The 18,181-nt window shown below is 38.4% G+C and overlaps 1 protein-coding gene across 1 annotated transcript in view; it reads left to right on the top strand.

The window, feature by feature from the left end:
- Nucleotides 1–17,679, top strand: part of LOC128643238 (uncharacterized) — a 106,228-nt gene extending 88,549 nt beyond the window's left edge. Inside the window, exon 2 of the mRNA XM_053696228.1 lies at nt 16,460–17,679. Within this exon, the coding sequence (XP_053552203.1) occupies nt 16,462–17,481 (1,020 nt within the window). The 5' untranslated portion in view covers nt 16,460–16,461 and the 3' untranslated portion in view covers nt 17,482–17,679. The remainder of the gene's footprint in view (nt 1–16,459) is intronic.
- Nucleotides 17,680–18,181: the final 502 nt, after the last annotated feature.

Here is an 18,181-nt window from a genome sequence, read left to right as displayed (position 1 = left end):
CTTTGGACGACAACAACTCCACGGTCGTTATTAATCCTAAGAAATCCAGTAAGCTTAACAAATATTTCGAGGTCCCTTCCTCAATAGATGTTTTTCCGGTTCCAGACAGAGCTTCTGAGATCATTACTAATGAGTGGTAGAGACCGGGTATCCCTTTTTATCCATCTCCTATATTTAAAAAGATGTTCCCCATAGCTGACTCTGTCAAGGAGGCTTGTCAAATAGTCCCCAAGGTGGAGGGAGCGGTTTCCACTCTGGCTAAGAGAACTACTATACCCATAGAGGATAGTTGTGCTTTTAAAGATCCTATGGACAAAAAATTAGAGGGGTTACTCCAAAAGATGTATGTACACCAGGGTTTACAGTGGCAACCAGCTGTGTGCATTGCTACTGTCACCAGTTCAGCAGCATATTGGTTTGATGCGTTGTCTGATGCTATTAGGACAGACACTCCCCTGGGTAAGATCCAGGATAGGATAAAAGCTCTAAACTTGGCTAATTCCTTTATTACGGATGCTTCCCTTCAAGTTATCAAGCTGGGAGCAAAGATTTCAGGTTTCTCTGTTCTACCTCGCAGAGCCTTATGGTTAAAGCCTTGGTCTGCGGATGTATCCTCTAAGTCTAAGTTTTAGTGATTCCTTACAAGGGGAAGACCTGATTTGGATTGGGCTTGAAGGAAATAATTTCTGATATTACGGGAGGTAAGGTCATCTGCTCCCGCAGGATAAGAGAAACAAACAGAAGGGACGTCAGAGTAATTTTCATTCCTTTTGAAATTTCAAGGGAAATTCTTCCTCTTCCGCTTCCAAGCAGGAACAGTCTAAACCATCATGGAGACCCAATCAGTCTTGGAATAAGGGGAAATAATCCAAGAAGCCTGCTATTGAATCAAAGACAGCATGAAGGGTCTTCCCCCAATCCGGAACTGGATCTTGTAGGGGGCAGACTTTCCTTTTTCGCTGAGGCTTGGGCTCGAGATGTTCCGGATCCCTGGGCTGTAGATATAGTGTCCCAGGGATACAAACTAGAGTTCAAAAGTTTTCCTCCTAGAGGCAGGTTTCTGCTTTCAAGATTATCTGTAGACCAGACAAAAAGAGAGGCGTTCTTATACTGTGTAAGAGACCTTTCCGACCTGGGAGTCATAGTTTGTGTTCCGATACTGGAACAGGGTGGGGGATTTTATTCCAATCTGTTCGTGGTTCCCAAAAAAGAGGGAACCTTCAGACCAATTTTGGATCTCAAGAGTCTAAACAAATTCCTCAGAGTACCATCCTTCAAGATGGAAACTATTCGTTCCATTCTTCCTTTGGTCCAAGATGGTCAATTCATGACAACAGTGGATTTAAAGGACGCGTAACTGCATGTTCCTATTCACAAGGATCATCACAAGTTTCTAAGGTTTGCCTTTGTAGACAAACACTTACAATTTATGGCTCTTCCCTTTGGTCTTGCTACAGATAGGGATCAGTCTGGGGCTCCCTAAAGGTTCAGCGATTTTGGACTTAGTCAGAGTCTGTTCTACCTATAAACATTCTGGAGCTGAGAGCGATCTTCAATGCTCTTCTGGCCTGGCCCCATTTAGCCTCGGACCAGTTTATCAGGTTCCAGTCAGACAACATAACTTCAGTGGCTTACATCAATCATCAGGGAGGAACGCGGAGTTCCTTACCAATGACAGAGGTAACCAAAATAATTCCGTGGGCGGAAGCACATTCTTGCTGTCTGTTGGTGATCCACATCCCAGGTGTGGACAACTGGGAGGCGGACTTCCTGAGCAGGCAGACCTTTCATCCGAGGGAGTGGGAACTCCATCCGGAAGTGTTCTCCAGCCTGATTCTCAAATGGGGTCAGCCGGAATTAGATCCAGGGACCCTCAGGCGGTACTGATAGATGCCCTGGCGTTACCTTGGAGCTTCAGTCTAGCATACCTATTTCCTCCGTTTGCTCTTCTTCCTTGGGTCATTGCTCGAGTCAAGCAGGAGAGGGCCTTGGTGATCCTCATTGCAGCGACTTGGCCTTGCAGGATTTGGTATGCAGATCTGGTGGACATGTCGTCTCTGCCACCTTGGAGACTTCCGTTGAGGAAGGACCTTCTAATTCAAAGACCCTTCCTTCACCCAAATCTAGTTTCTCTGAAGCTGACTGCTTGGACTCTTAATTTTATCCAAGCAGGGCTTTTCTGACTCAGTCATAGAGACCATGATTCATGCTCTTAAACCTGTAACTAGAAAGATTTACCATAAGATATGGCGTAAATATCTCTATTGGTGTGAATCCAAGGGCTACTCCAGGAGTAGAGTCAGGATTCCTAGAATCTTCTATTTTCTCCAAGAGGTTTTGGAGAAAGGATTATAGACAAGTTCCCTAAAGGGTCAAATTTCTGCCTTGTCTATTTTGTTACACAAACGTCTGGCATATGTTCCAGATGTGCAATCCTTTTGTCAGGCCTTGGTCAGGATCTGGCCTGTGTTCAAGCCAGTTACTCCTCCATGGAGTCTTAATTTGGTTCTCAAAGTTCTTCAAGGGGCTCCGTTTAAGCCTATGCATTCCTTAGATATTAAGTTGTTATCTTCGAAAGTTTTATTTCTTCTTGCTATTTCTTCTGCTCGCAGAGTGTCAGAGCTCTCGGCATTGCAGTACGAGTCCCCTTACCTTATTTTTCATTCAGATAAAGGTAGTTTTATTTACTAAATTAGGATTTCTTCCTAAAGTTGTTTCTGATCGGAACATTAATCAGGAGATTGTTGTTCCTTTCTTGTGTCCTAATCTTACCTCTCAGAAGGAACGGCTTCTGCACAATTTGGACGTGGTTCGTACCTTAAAATTTTACCTGCAGGCAACTAAGGATTTTCGTCAGTCTTCTGCTTTGTTTGTGGTTTTCTCAGGAAAATGTAAGGGACAGTAAGTTACGGCTACTTCTCTTTCTTTTTGGCTGAAGAGTATCATACATTTTGCATACGAGACTGCTGCAGCCTCCTGAGAGAGTTACGGCTCATTCCACGAGGGCTGTTGCTTCCTCATGGGCATTCAAGAATGAAGCTTCTGTGGAACAGATTTGCAACTTGGTCCTCTCTTCACACTTTTTCAAAATTCTACAAATTTGACACTTTTGCCTTGGCTGAGGCCGCTTTTAAGAGAAAGGTTCTTCAAGCAGTGGTGCCTTCCGTTTAAGTTCCCTGTCTTGTCCCTCCCTTATCATCTGTGTACTCTAGCTTGGGTATTGATTCCCAATAGTAATTAAGATGATCCGTGGACTCATCGTGTCATTAAAAAGAAAAGAAAATTTATGCTTACCTGATAAATTTATTTATTTTTTGACACGATAAGTCCACAGCCCGTCCTGTTTTTGAAAGACAGGTTGTTGGTTATTATAAACTTCAGACACCTCTGCACATTGTTACTTCCTTTCTCTCCTTTACTTTGGTCGAATGACTGGGTTGGGAGGGAAGGGAGGTGATATTTAACAGCTTTGCTGTGGTGCTCTTTGCAGGGCAGGAGTGATATTCCCAATAGTAATTAAGATAATCCGTGGACTCATCGTGTAAAAAAGAAATCAATTTATCAGGTAAACATACATTTTCTTTTCTTTTCTTCCTCCTCATTAACCTGTCATCACTACCACAATAAGTAGATGGGTTAAGTGGATTATGTCTTTAGCTGGTGTGGAAGACAAGTTTTTAGCTCATTCTTTTAGAGGAACTGCAGCCTCTAAAGCCTTCGTTAAATCTGCTTCATTACAAGAAATCCTTAATGCAGCAGATTGGTCCTCTGATTCTGTATTTTGTCAGTTTTATTTTAAACTGATCACTTCAATTCCACATCATCTCTTATCATAATTGATTTTGCTTTAAATTTGCAAAATAGGAGTCTCTGTCCTTGTAATAAAATGACGAGTATCCTAATATAGTGATGAAATAATATAGATTTTATTAAAGAGACAGAGACAAGTATTTTCCCTCCCTTTTTTGATATGTATTATTATTAATATTATGTACATGTTTTCCCTCCCAAGTGAATGAGTATTTATTATGTTATTATGTTATTATTTTATATTTTCTCTTTTTTTTCAGCCCCGAACACTGCAAATTCAGGATTCCAGTGGCGTCACTAGGGGGGGGTGGGGGGTACGGGCTGCACCTGGGTGACACCCTCCAGGGGGTGACACCAAAAAAAAAAAAAAATATTTAATTTTATTGAAATTCAAAGAAATAAATTGTTGAGATGCATAGATTATTTTATTAGAGGCTGGCATTTGTGAACATTAGTGGGACTGGGGAAGTTGTAGACACACAATTTTTTTGCCCCTTGAGCCAGTGCTGCAATTTCAGCAAATAGTTTTCCCGGCTGCTTTTGCTTGTTTGTAATTTGCTCCTCCCCTGCCCAATTTCACTATGAATGTTGTGGGCGTGTCGTGGGGCTTGCATAGTTGTGCTGCTAGCCTAAACCTGCCTGCCTATCTGTGCTCACTGCTCAGTGACATGCGGCCCAGGGCTGTGCACTGACAGACTTGGAACAGAGTCAGAGAGCAGAATTTTCATAGTTTGTGCGCCTAAACCTTTTCTTCAGTGATTTATTTTAGAGTGCTCTGTTTATCTTTCATTTGATGTTCTGCTGAGCAAGGGAGCAGCTCTAGGCATGAGCTTCATAATTAATGCAGTGCAGTTTACATATTTTGTATGTGTGTGTCTGAGTTTTTGTGTGTGTGTTTTTGTGTGTGTGTCTGAGTGTGTTTCCGATTGTTTGTGTGTGCATCTGAGTATGTTTTTAAGTGTGTCTGAGTGTATGTATGTGTGTTTGCCTGTGTTTTTGTGTGTGTCTGCTTTCTGGGGGGGGTGACACCATGACTTACCGCACCGGGTGACACCAACCCTAGTGACGCCACTGCCCGGCATCGCCAACACCTGCATTATACTTATTAACCCCTATTCTGCTGCCCCCAACATCACCACCACCTACATTATACTTATTAACCCTTAATCTACCGCTCCGGACACCGCCGCCACTATAATAAACATATTAACCCCTAAACCGCCGCACTCCCGCCTTACAAACACTAGTTAAATAATATTAACCCCTAATCTGCCGTCCCTAACATCGGCGCCACCTACATTATACTTATTAACCCCTAATCTGCCACCCCCAACATCACCAACACCTGCATTATACTTATTAACCCCTATTCTGCTGCCCCCAACATCATCACCACCTACATTATACTTATTAACCCTTAATCTACCGCTCCGGACACCGCCGCCACTATAATAAACATATAAACCCCTAAACCGCTGCACTCCCACCTGACAAACACTAGTTAAATAATATTAACCCCTAATCTGCCATGCCTAACATCGGCGCCACCAACATTATATTTATTAACCCCAATCTGCTGCCCCAACTTCGCTGCCACCTACCTACATTTATTAACCACTAATCTGCCATCCCCAACGTCGCTGGCACTATATTAAATGTATTAACCCCTAAACCTAAGTCTAACCCTAACCCTTATACCCCCTAACTTAAATATAATTTAAATACATCTAAATACAAATTCCTATCATTAACTAAATTATTCCTATTTAAAAATAATTACTTACCTATAAAATAAACCCTAAACTAGCTACAATATAACTAATAGTTACATTGTATCTATCTTAGGGTTTATTTTTATTTTACAGGCAAGTTTGTATTTATTTTAACTAGGTAGAATAGTTACTAAAGAGTTATTAACTATTTAATAACTACCTAGCTAAAATAAATACAAAGTACCTGTAAAATAAAACCTAACCTATGTTACAATAACACCTAACACTACACTACAATTAAATAAATAAACTAAATTAAATACAATTAAATAAATTAAATTAGCTAAATCACAAAAAAACAAACACTAAATTACAGAAAATAAAAAACAAATTACAGATCTTTAAACTAATTACACCTAATCTAATAGCCCTTTCAAAAAAAAAAAAGCCCCCCCAAAATAAAAAAAAACCCTAGCCTAAACTAAACTATCAATAGCCCTTAAAAGGGTCTTTTGTGGCGCATTGCCTCAAAGAAATCAGCTCTTTTACCTGTAAAAAAAATACAAACAACCCCCCCAACAGTAAAACCCACCACCCACACAACCAAACACCCCAAATAAAATAATAACTAAAAAAAACCTAAGCTCCCCATTGCCCTGAAAAGGGCATTTGTATGGGCATTGCCCTTAAAAGGGCAGGTAGCTCTTTTGCGGCCCAAAGCCCTAACCTAAAAATAAAACTCACCCAATACACCCTTAAAAAAGTCTTCATCCAAGCCGGACAAAGTGGTCCTCCAGACGGGCAGAAGTTTTCATCCAGACGGCTTCTTCTATCTTCATCCATCCAAGATGGCGTCCCTTAGATTTCAATTGGCTGATAGAATTCTATCTATCTATTAAGGTAGAAAAAATCCTATTGGCTGATGCAATCAGCCAAAAGGATTGAGCTGGCATTCTATTGGCTGTTCCAATTAATTTTTTCTACCTTAATTCCGATTGGCTGATAGAATTCTATCAGCCAATCAAAATCTAAGGGACGCCATCTTGGATGACGTCATTTAAAGGAACCGTCATTCAATAAGAAGACTCCGGATGAAGAGGATGCTCTGCGTCGGATGTCTTGAAGATGGAGCCGCTCATCGTTGGATGGATGAAGATAGAAGATGCCGTCTGAATGAAGACTTCTGCCCATCTAGAGTACCACTTGGCTTTTATGAAGACTTTTCCCGGACTTCGGCCCGGTTGGATGAAAACTTCTGCCGCTTCCTTGAGGATGGATGTCCGGTCTTTAGAACAGTAAGTCGATCTTTAGGGGGTTAGTGTTAGGTTATTTTAAGGGTGTATTGGGTGGGTTTTATTTTTAGGTTAGGCCTTTGGGCCGCAAAAGAGCTAACTGCCATTTTAAGGGCAATGCCCATCCAAATGCCCTCTTCAGGGCAATGGGGAGCTTAGGTTTTTTAGTTAGTATTTTATTTGGGGGGTTTGGTTGTGTGAGTGGTGGGTTTTACTGTTTGGGGGGTTGTTTGTATTTTTTTTTTACAGGTAAAAGAGCTGATTTATTTTGGGCAGTTTAGTTTAGGCTAGGGTTTTTTTATTTTAAGGGGCTTTTTTTATTTTGATAGAGCTATTAGATTAGATGTAATTAGTTTAAAATGAAATTTAGTGGTTTTTTTGTGATTTAGCTAATTTAATATATTTAATTGTATTTAATTTAGTTAATTTATTTAATTGTAGTGTAGTGTTAGGTGTTATTGTAACATAGGTTAGTTTTTTTTTTTACAGGTACTTTTGTATTTATTTTAGCTAGGTAGTTATTAAATAGTTAATAACTATTTAATAACTATTCTACCTAGTTAAAATAAATACAAACTTGCTTGTAAAATAAAAATAAACCCTAAGCTAGATACTATAGATACTTATATAACTATTAGTTATATTTTAGCTAGCTTAGGGGTTATTTTACAGGTAAGTATTTAGTTTAAAATAGGAATAATTTAGTTAATGATAGTAATATTTCTTTAGATTTATTTAAATTATATTTAAGTTAGGGGGTGTTAGGGTTAGACTTAGGTTTAGGGGTTAATAACTTTAATATAGTGGCGGCGACGTTGGGGGCGGCAGAATAGGGGTTAATAAATAGTAGGTAGGTATCAGCGATGTTGGGGGCAGCAGATTAGGGGTTAATACATATAATGTAGGTGGCGCCGGTGTCTGGAGTGGCAGATTAGGGGTTAATAAGTAAAATGTAGGTGGTGGCGATGTTAGGGGCGGCAGATTAGGGGTTAATATTATTTAACTAGTGTTTGCAAGGCGGGAGTGCTGCGGTTTAGGGGTTAATATGTTTATTATAGTGACGGCGATGCCCGGAGGGGCAGATTAGGGGTTAAAATTTTATTATAGTGTTTGCGCTGCGGTAGGGCCTTGGTTTAGGGGTTAATAGGTAGTTTATGGGTGTTAGTGTACTTTTTAGAACTTTAGTTATGAGTTTTATGCTACAGCGTTGTAGTGTAAAACTCATAACTATTGACTTTTAAGTCCGGTAAGACTCTTGACGGGGTAGGGTGTACCACTCACTTTTTGGCCTCCCAGCACAGACTCGTAATACCAGCGCTATGTAAGTCCCATAGAAAAAAGACTTTATGAAGTTTACGTAGGTCGGTTTGCGGTAAGGCCAAAAAAGTGTGCGGTGCCCCTAAACCCTATACACACACACATATACACATTCACAAGTAAGCACTCACTGGACCTTAGCCATCTTCACAAAATGTCTTTAATAATCAAAAATAGTGACATTTTAGGACCACATAGTGTCAATTACTCAAACCAACAGATTTCTCTTGGCTCAAGCCTTATTGAATACACGTGCTGGAATTGAATACACATACTGGTGGGCAGTGTTTTTTGTAAAATCTAGAGGACCAAACAAGTAATAAAGGTTTAACCAGTTTTGAAGAATTAATAAATGAATGAACTATTAGTAACCACCACCAAGTGGTATGAAGTACACTACAGGTACATATAGGATAGAGTACATGTTACTCTGTTTTGTACTAGTTGTGCCTGACTATAAGCTGTTGGACTCCATATATAACAACGTGGTGTTCGAAATAGCTCCCTACAATCTAGGTATGAACTACTCAATTAATTGGGGAGCTACTTAGTCCCACGCTACGTCTTTTTCTTCTTCTTTTTCCCTTCTCTTGAACTATTTTGCAGTGGGATGGTGATCCCCTGTGAGTACCATACATTCAGACATACTATCGGACATTAAGATAGGAACATCTTATTAATGTCTTCAGAGTGATATAGCCACTGAGAGACTAATCATTTTGTTATAATACCTATGAAGAGGTGTTAAGCAATGCCAATTAGTGATATAGCTATTACACAGTTATTTTCAGAAAAAAGTATAGTAAGTAATAAGTTATATAGTAACTCCTTGTAACAGGTAATGAAAAGATAAATGGCCCATTAGAAGTGTTCCTGGTGAGTCTTGCACTAAGAAATTATATGACAACTGAGATATAAACTAGTATCTGCTCGGATGAGATCTAGTATTATACGGACCAAGGGGGTTTGTTTATGTTTGAGGTCATGGTGGGTGTGATCAAAAGGCAGCATTGAGAGGCACAGTGAGTAATACCCCTTGATACGAAATTGCTTGCACACTATTACCATGTTTAGCTTATGAGTATGTGGACCAATCAGATGAGCAAGGGGGTGTGGGATAAGGACTAGTTATTGTTCAATTAGTAACAACTGTCAGTCGTGATATGCAAGGTAGGTTTAAATTTAAAATGAGTCAGCAGAGAAGATTTAACAATTATAAATATTGTCTGGTTTTAAATGTTTTGATAGGTGTCAAGTTTTGATTTGTGTAAGATGCTTGTTGTATAAGGTGAAGGGATCACTAGTTCTATGGAGGTGAATATGACAATAAGGGGAGTGCAAGTTGTTGATTGGCTCCCCCGAGGTGTGTGTTTCAGGTATGAAGATATGTAAGGCTTAAGCCAAAAAAGATCTGATGGTCTGAGGAAAGGACATTGTGTGGTCCCGAAACTTCACTATTTTGGATTAATAAAGACATTTTGTGAAGATGACTGAAGTGCAGTGAGTCCTTACTGGTGAATGTATTTATGAAATCATTTTATAGCACCCTGGCAGTTGCAGATAGATAATGAGAATGCACTGGCATTGGAACAGTGTTTATATATATATATACAAACAGCTCCAGAATTATCACAGTCCTCCTAGTAGACAGTCACATGGGTACTAAGGATAAGTATAATAAGCACATAATATATGCACAAAAAAATCCAGCACCCTTTGGTTTTTACACCACAAATCAAAATGTATTGATGTTTTGGGAAGACGTCAATATATTTTATATATATATATATATATATATATATATATATATATATATATATATATATATATATATATATATATATATATATATATATATGCTGGTGACCTACAAATAACTAATAATAATAATATATGATCATCACACTCACAAACAGTTTGTCAGTCAACAGGGTGCCACTGAGAAATGTAATACATGAAAAATATGATCGTACTCGCTGGATTTAACAACCCTTTTCAGTGTTTATTGACAATATCCCCTTCATCTTATACATACAAACACCTTTCAATTTTACTTCTATTATCAGTTTTGCTTAGTTCTCTTTATATATTTTGCTAAGAATGTATTTACTATGGCCTAGATTTAGAGTTTTGCGGCCAAAGGGGTGCGTTAGCTACGCATGCTTTTTTCTGGCCGCACCTTTTAAATACCGCTGGTATTTAGAGTTCACAGAATGGCTGCGTTAGGCTCCAAAAAAGGAGAGTAGAGCATATTTACCGCAACTTCAACTCTCGATACCAGCGGTGCTTAAGGACGCGGCCAGCTTAAAAAACGTGCTCGTGCACGATTCCCCCATAGAAAACAATGGGGCTGTTTGAGCTGAAAAAAAACCTAACACCTGCAAAAAAGCCGCGTTCAGCTCCTAACGCAGCCCCATTGTTTGCTATGGGGAAACACTTCCTACGTCTGCACCTAACACTCTAACATGTACCCCGAGTCTAAACACCCCTAACCTTACACTTATTTACCCCTAATCTGTCGACCCCGCTATCGCTGACCCCTGCATTATATTATTAACCCCTAATCTGCCGCTCCGTAAACCGCCGCTACTTACATTATCCCTATGTACCCCTAATCTGCTGCCCCTAACACCGCCAACCCCTATATTATATTTATTAACCCCTAATCTGCCCCCCACAACCTTGCCTCCACCTGCCTACACTTATTAACCCCTAATCTGCCGAGCGGACCGCACCGCTATTATAATAAAGTTATTAACCCCTAATCCGCCTCACTCCCGCCTCAATAACCCTGTAATAAATAGTATTAACCCCTAATCTGCCAACTGGAGCTCACCGCTATTCTAATAAATGTATTAACCCCTAAAGCTAAGTCTAGCCCTAACACTAACACCCCCCTAAATTAAATATAATTTAAATCTAACGAAATAAATTAACTCTTATTAAATAAATTATTCCTATTTAAAGCTAAATACTTACCTGTAAAATAAATCCTAATATAGCTACAATATAAATTATAATTATATTATAGCTATTTTAGGATTTATATTTATTTTACAGGTAACTTTGTATTTATTTTAACCAGGTACAATAGCTATTAAATAGTTAAGAACTATTTAATAGCTAAAATAGTTAAAATAATTACAAAATTACCTGTAAAATAAATCCTAACCTAAGTTACAATTAAACCTAACACTACACTATCAATAAATTAATTAAATAAAATACCTACAATTATCTACAATTAAACCTAACACTACACTATCAATAAATTAATTAAATACAATACCTACAAATAAATACAATTAAATAAACTAACTAAAGTACAAAAAATAAAAAAGAACTAAGTTACAAAAAAATAAAAAAATATTTACAAACATTAGAAAAATATTACAACAATTTTAAACTAATTACACCTACTCTAAGCCCCCTAATAAAATAACAAAGCCCCCCAAAATAAAAAAAATGCCCTACCCCATTCTAAATTACAAAAGTTCAAAGCTCTTTTACCTTACCAGCCCTGAACAGGGCCCTTTGCGGGGCATGCCCCAAAGAATTCAACTCTTTTGCCTGTAAAAAAACACATACAATACCCCCCCCAACATTACAACCCACCACCCACATACCCCTAATCTAACCCAAACCCCCCTTAAATAAACCTAACACTAAGCCCCTGAAGATTTTCCTACCTTATCTTCACCTCGCCGGGTATCACACCGATCGGTCCTGGCTCCAAAATCTTCATCCAACCCAAGCGGGGGCTGGCGATCCATAACCCTGCGGCTGAAGAGGTCCAGAAGAGGCTCCTATCCGGGAAGAAGAGGCGATACAGACCGGGAACCATCTTGATCCAAGCGGCATCTTCTATCTTCATCCGATGAGGAACGGCTCCATTGTGAAGACCTCCAGCGCGGACCAATCTTCTTCCTCCGACGTCCAACTGAAGAATGACGGTTCCTTTAAGGGACGTCATCCAAGATGGCGTCCCTCGAATTCCGATTGGCTGATAGGATTCTATCAGCCAATCGGAATTAAGGTAGGAAAATTCTGATTGGCTGATGGAATCAGCCAATCAGAATCAAGTTCAATCCGATTGGCTGATCCGATCAGCCAATCAGATTGAGCTCGCATTCTATTGGCTGATCGGAACAGGGGTCAGCGATAGCGGGGGCAGCAGATTAGTGGTTAATAAATATAATATAGGGGTCAGCGGTGTTAGGGGCAGCAGATTAGGGGTACATAAGTATAACGTAGGTGGCGGTCGGCAGATTAGGGGTTAAAAAAATTTAATCGAGTGGCGGCGATGTGGGGGGACCTCGGTTTAGGGGTACATAGGTAGTTTATGGGTGTTAGTGTACTTTAGAGCACAGTAGTTAAGAAATTTATAAACCGGAGTTAGCCCAGAAAGCTCTTAACTACTGACTTTTTTCTGCGGCTGGAGTTTTGTCGTTAGATTTCTAATGCTCACTTCAGCCACGACTCTAAATACCGGAGTTAGAAAGATCCCATTGAAAAGACAGGATACGCAATTGACGTAAGGGGATCTGCGGTATGGAAAAGTCGCGGCTGGAAAGTGAGCGTTAGACCCTTTCCTGACTGACTCCAAATACCAGAGGGCGGTAAAAACCAGCGTTAGGAGCCTCTAACGCTGGTTTTCACGGCTACCGCCCAACTCTAAATCTAGGCCTTAGTATTTACTAGCTACTATGAGCTTACCTAGTTTTACTCTTCAACAAAGAATACAAAATGAACAAAGCAAATTTGACAGTAGAAGTAAAGTAAAAAATTGTTTAAAACTGCATGATCTACCTAACTCATATAAGCTTAATTTTGACTTTGCTGTCATTTTAATCACTAGATAACATGTGCTATTCTCCAGATACTAAATAGCAAACATAATCACATTTTACACTCAAACAAAGTCATCATTTTTCACTTGTAAAGTGTCTTGATTATGTGTATCCTTAAAATAAAAAAAAAAAATTTAAGACTCAAAATCATACAACATCTCCCTTCTTTTGGTTAGGGTCTCTGCGGAGAAATCTTGGAAGATTAATAACATGTTGGGCTATCATTAAACTGTTGGTTTTGCGATAGTGTCTAAGTATGTTTACCTTATCCTGGAAATTTAAGAATTTTATAAGGACCGATCTTGCCCTAGAAGTGCCATCAGGATTATTTTTAATTGGACCAACTCTGTGAGCTCTTTCTATCTGCACTGGTATGCCTTCTGCAGGAAACCCCACCAATTTCGGGAGACTGGAGGAGGCAAAGGACAGTAGATCCTGGTACTCAACTGTTTCTGGGAGACCCAATATTCTTAAATTATTACGTCGGGCCCTGTCCTCTAACTCCTCCAGTCTCAAATGTAACTGTGCAATCTGAAGGCTCTGTTTGGCAGTCGATTAAATGAACCGATATTAATAAGTGAGATTTCAGATGCCATTAAGCAGGCTAAGGCAAACAAAACGCCAGGCCCGGATGCTATGCCATCGGAGTTCTATAAACTCTTACACGATCAAATCCTACCTACATTAGAAATACTTTTTAATCAGTATTATATTAAGAATCAGATGTGGTCGAGGTTTTTTTCGGCATCAAATGTGGCGCTGATTTTGAAAAAAGACAAAAATCCAGAAACGCTGTCCTCGTATAGACCCATATCGTTGCTAAATCAGGACTATAAGTTGTTAACCGCTATTGTTGCAGCTAGACTTAAGAAGATTCTTGAGCCATTAATACACCCTGATCAAGCAGGCTTTATGGTGGGCAGAAATTCGGTGAAGAATCTCCGAAAAGTGATGCTGGTTATTGATCATTTTTGGAGTAGATCAATAAATAAAAAAAAGACACATGTTAGTACAGATTTAGCCTTACTTACAGTCGAAGCTGAGAAGGCGTTTGACTGTATAGTATGGGATCATTTGTTTACGGCACTTAAAGGATTTGGTCTTATAGGGAATTTCTACCAGTTCGTACGGATATTATATCAGGCTCCAACATCCGCTATTATTGTCAACGGGGAAGTATCTGAGAGTTTTACTCTCAAACGCGGTACTCGCCAGGGATGCCCTCTTTCCCCTTTACTTTTTAATTTATCATTAGAGCCGCTGGCAATCCTATTAAGGAAAGAGTTGAAAGGAATTAAGCTAGGGGATAAGAATCTTGTGACATTGTTATTTGCTGATGATATCTTACTTTTCCTAAGTAATGCCAAACAATCCATACCCCAATTGTTAAGAATCATAGATATATTCAGCTCAATTTCGGGCTATAAGATTAATTGGGGGAAATCGGAACTGTTGTGGATTTATAAACCTCAGTTTCCTGTTATACACCCCTTTAAAGAAGTACAGGAAATTAAGTACTTGGGTATTATACTAAGCAAGAATCCTGCGTGCTGGTATGAACTAAATTTTCGGAAATGTATCGAGATGTTTAAGCAGAAATTAGCAGTATGGCATAGTTTGCCCATTTCACTCTCTGCGAGAGTAATGCTAATTAAATCAATCTTATTCCCAAAGCTATTATATCTGTTACAGAATCTTCCTCTCTTAATTACTCGAAAAGACTTAAAATTTCTGCAGAGATTGTTTACTAGATTTATATGGCATGGGAAGAAAGTTAGCTAAACTATCATATTTTAAAATACATGGTGGTCTGGCACTCCCGAATATTCAGTTTTATAACTATGCCACATTGGTTAAATTCGTTCTAGACTGGATATCAGAAAAGGAATATGTTTCCCTTTTTGAATTAGAAACACAATTGGTAGCTCCATTTTCTTTGAAAGCGTTGATCCATATCCCCTTTGCGAAATTGCCAGTAAATGTGACACATATGCACACATTTAAGTATATAATTCTAGCATGGCAAAAAGTTTGTTTGGAATTACATATTAATTTTCGCAGATCTGTATTTCTCCCACTAGTAGGGAATCCGGATTTTATTCCAGGACTCTCACATAAAATCTTTCATATATGGGCCAATAATGGTCTTAAAAATTTAAAGGACATTTGTGTAAATGAGACCCTACTGATTAAGACATTTGCAGACTTAAGAGTGAGTTTTAATTTAGCAAAAACCTCTTTCTACGCCTACCTCCAGGTACAACATTGGATTGGTTCTTTACGAGCAGAGAGTGAAAATACTATCTCATTGGGAGTTATGGAGGGTGTGATTAAATTATATCAAGCTGGGAAAGTCTCCATCTCAATTCTCTATAACTTGCTTATTAAACATCATGGGCTACTAAATATTGGCGAGTTGGAGAAGAAATGGAATAAACTTCTCCCGAATGTTGCGAAAGAGCATATTTTACAAAGCTTTAGATTAATTGATCAAACTCAAGTTTTTATAGATTGGAAGGAATCACATTTCAAGTTAATAAATTTAGTATATATCACACCAGCCAAAATGTCTAAATGGTATAAGACAGAAGTTAAATGTCCCAAATGTAATGCCAAGGAGGCAGATGAAATACATTGCTTCTGGAGTTGCCCTAAAGCGGCCCAGTTTTGGAGTAAAGTATGTTATTGGGTAAATAAGATAAATCTTTGCAATTTTAAATTTGAGTCGAGACATATTTTTTTCCTTGTAAATCAGGAGGAATCCTATGCAAATATCCGGCTTATAAATACTTTGATTCTAGTTGGACGCAATGTTATGCTCAGGAATTGGAAATCTCCATGTGAACCTAAATTCAAGGAGTTTGTAAATAAAATTCATAATCAGATTATAATGGAACAATTTAATTTGAGAGATGCCAGTGATAAGGCAATACAAAGATTTTTTTCGAAATGGGAGAAAGTTATATTAACTCTTTCTGTAGACGCCCAACTACAGTTAATCGCTCCATTTAGGGGCTCTATTTGGTTTATACAACAATTAGAGCTTGGTTCATTTTCCCCCGAGTGGAAGGTTTAAATCCTTTACAGAGGGAATCGATAAGGGGGGTTTGGTTGGTTGGTCTCTCCCCCTTGCATTTTTGGGGCTGGCGGACTAGATTAGGAAGGTTTAGGCAAGCTAGCTAGGTTAGTTATCATTAGTAGTAAGTTTCAGATATTATTATTATGTTCCTTATGATGTTTATAGTATATATAATGATTTCTTTTCCTCCTCTCTCTTCTTTGTTATGAGGAACAATAGGCGATAACTCATTATGTTACTGAAGAAATGTTTTATCCCTCATTATGTAACCTGTGACTTCCTTATTTTTTTTCTGTACCCTTGATTGATACTTTCAATAAAAAATTTAAAGCTTTAAAAAAAAAAAGAAAAGAAAAAATCATACAACATTTAATTGCTGTTATAAATTATATTTTTCAGACATGTACCTTGGCAAAGTTATCAGTTTTGTTCTGCTGATGCCGCCTTTGGTTTTCTCAAGAGACCTTTATCTAACTACCAATGGTGGGATTTGTACGTCACCATGTTCCCGAGAAGACACTGACTATTTCTGGTGCTGGCAGGAAGGCTATTCGAATGATAAATGGGACTATTGTTCTCCGCATGAAGGTTATGATAACTATAACTCACGATGTGTATCACTTTGTAGAACCTATGGATACAGCTATAGGTGGTGCAAAAGACCACAAGGGGGCTGGAGATACTGCGGACACATCACAGAAGAGTTTGAGAAACGAAATACAAGATATGGGAAACAGTGTGTGAGTAACTGTGATATTAATAAAAAAGAGACATATTTTCAATGTTATGATGTAAACAATGACTATGAGTACTGCTCTCCATCTAATTATGTGACCATAAAAGGAGAACCATGTCGTCTAGACCACCCTTGTGATTTCTATGGAAATAAGTACAGCTGGTGTTACACAGATGAAAAGAATAACTGGGATTACTGTGGGAAAATAAGCAGTGACTGTGAAAAACCTATTCATTCGTCCAATCGAAGAAAACGCCAGCCTGAAGAAGAAGAGCTTTGTAGAGTAATGGATAGTGGAAATAGACGTGTTACAATTCTTGTAGCAGTTCAAGAAAGCAGACTCGGAAGGCTCTCTCGAATTCAGTTTACGGACGCATCCCACGTTATTAATATGGTAAATTCAGATACTACTTTTTCAACCAACCCTGGTACAATGATTACTTACAATACTGTAAGACTTGATATGCAAGGAACTTTTGTGCAACAGGGTGTTAGGTATTTTAACATACAAATACAGTTAAATGGCCAACGACATGGCCAATCAAGTATTGCCCAAGCACTTTTTCCTGTGAATTTTGAAGTCACTCGATACTTCCGATACATACGAAGAGCTCTACAGACAAGCATGCGTGGTGCGTACCATGAGGCTCCAGTAAAAGTTTTTATACACATAATAAATATATAAAAAATATGAATTTTTAATATTTCCAGCCATTGCAATGTCCTTTGAGAAATGAACAATAAAACTGAATTTATTTTAGCACCCTATTTTTTGCATTAGAGAGATCGATTATCTACATGTGATATGTCTGCACAAAATGATTATGTTATCTAAATAATGATTATACAGATTTTAATAAAATTATATCATTGTAGCGTTTTATTGCTTTCCTTTATTTTATTTAAATTAAAAACAGATTATTCCAACTTTACTCACAACCAGCAATAGCTGCTAGGCTCTTCATGCTACAATAATGACTTTGGTCTAAAAAATTCTGTCAAGATTTTTTAAATGCACAATAAACACCAGAATTTTTGATGTTTAAAAATGTAGATAATCCCTTTATTACCCATTCCCCAGTTTTGCATAAAAAACACTATTATAATAATATACTTTTTACCTCTTTGATTACCTTGTATCTAAGCCTCTGCAAACTGCCCACTTATTTCAGTTCTTTTGACAGACATGCATTTTTAGCCAATCAGTGCTGGCTCCTAGGAGCATCACGTGCCTGAGCTCAATGTTATCTATGTGAAACACATGAACTAACGCACTCTAGTGGTGAAAACTGTCAAAATGCTTTCAGATTAGAGGCGGCCTTCAAGGTCTAAGAAACTAGCATATGAACCTCCTAAGTTTAGCTTTCAACTAAGAATACCAAGAG

This window comes from Bombina bombina, chromosome 1 (assembly GCF_027579735.1).
Source record: "Bombina bombina isolate aBomBom1 chromosome 1, aBomBom1.pri, whole genome shotgun sequence".
NCBI classification, from domain to species: Eukaryota; Metazoa; Chordata; class Amphibia; order Anura; family Bombinatoridae; genus Bombina; species Bombina bombina.
Note: the sequence above shows the minus strand (reverse complement) of the source record. Positions and strands in the feature narration are given on the sequence as shown.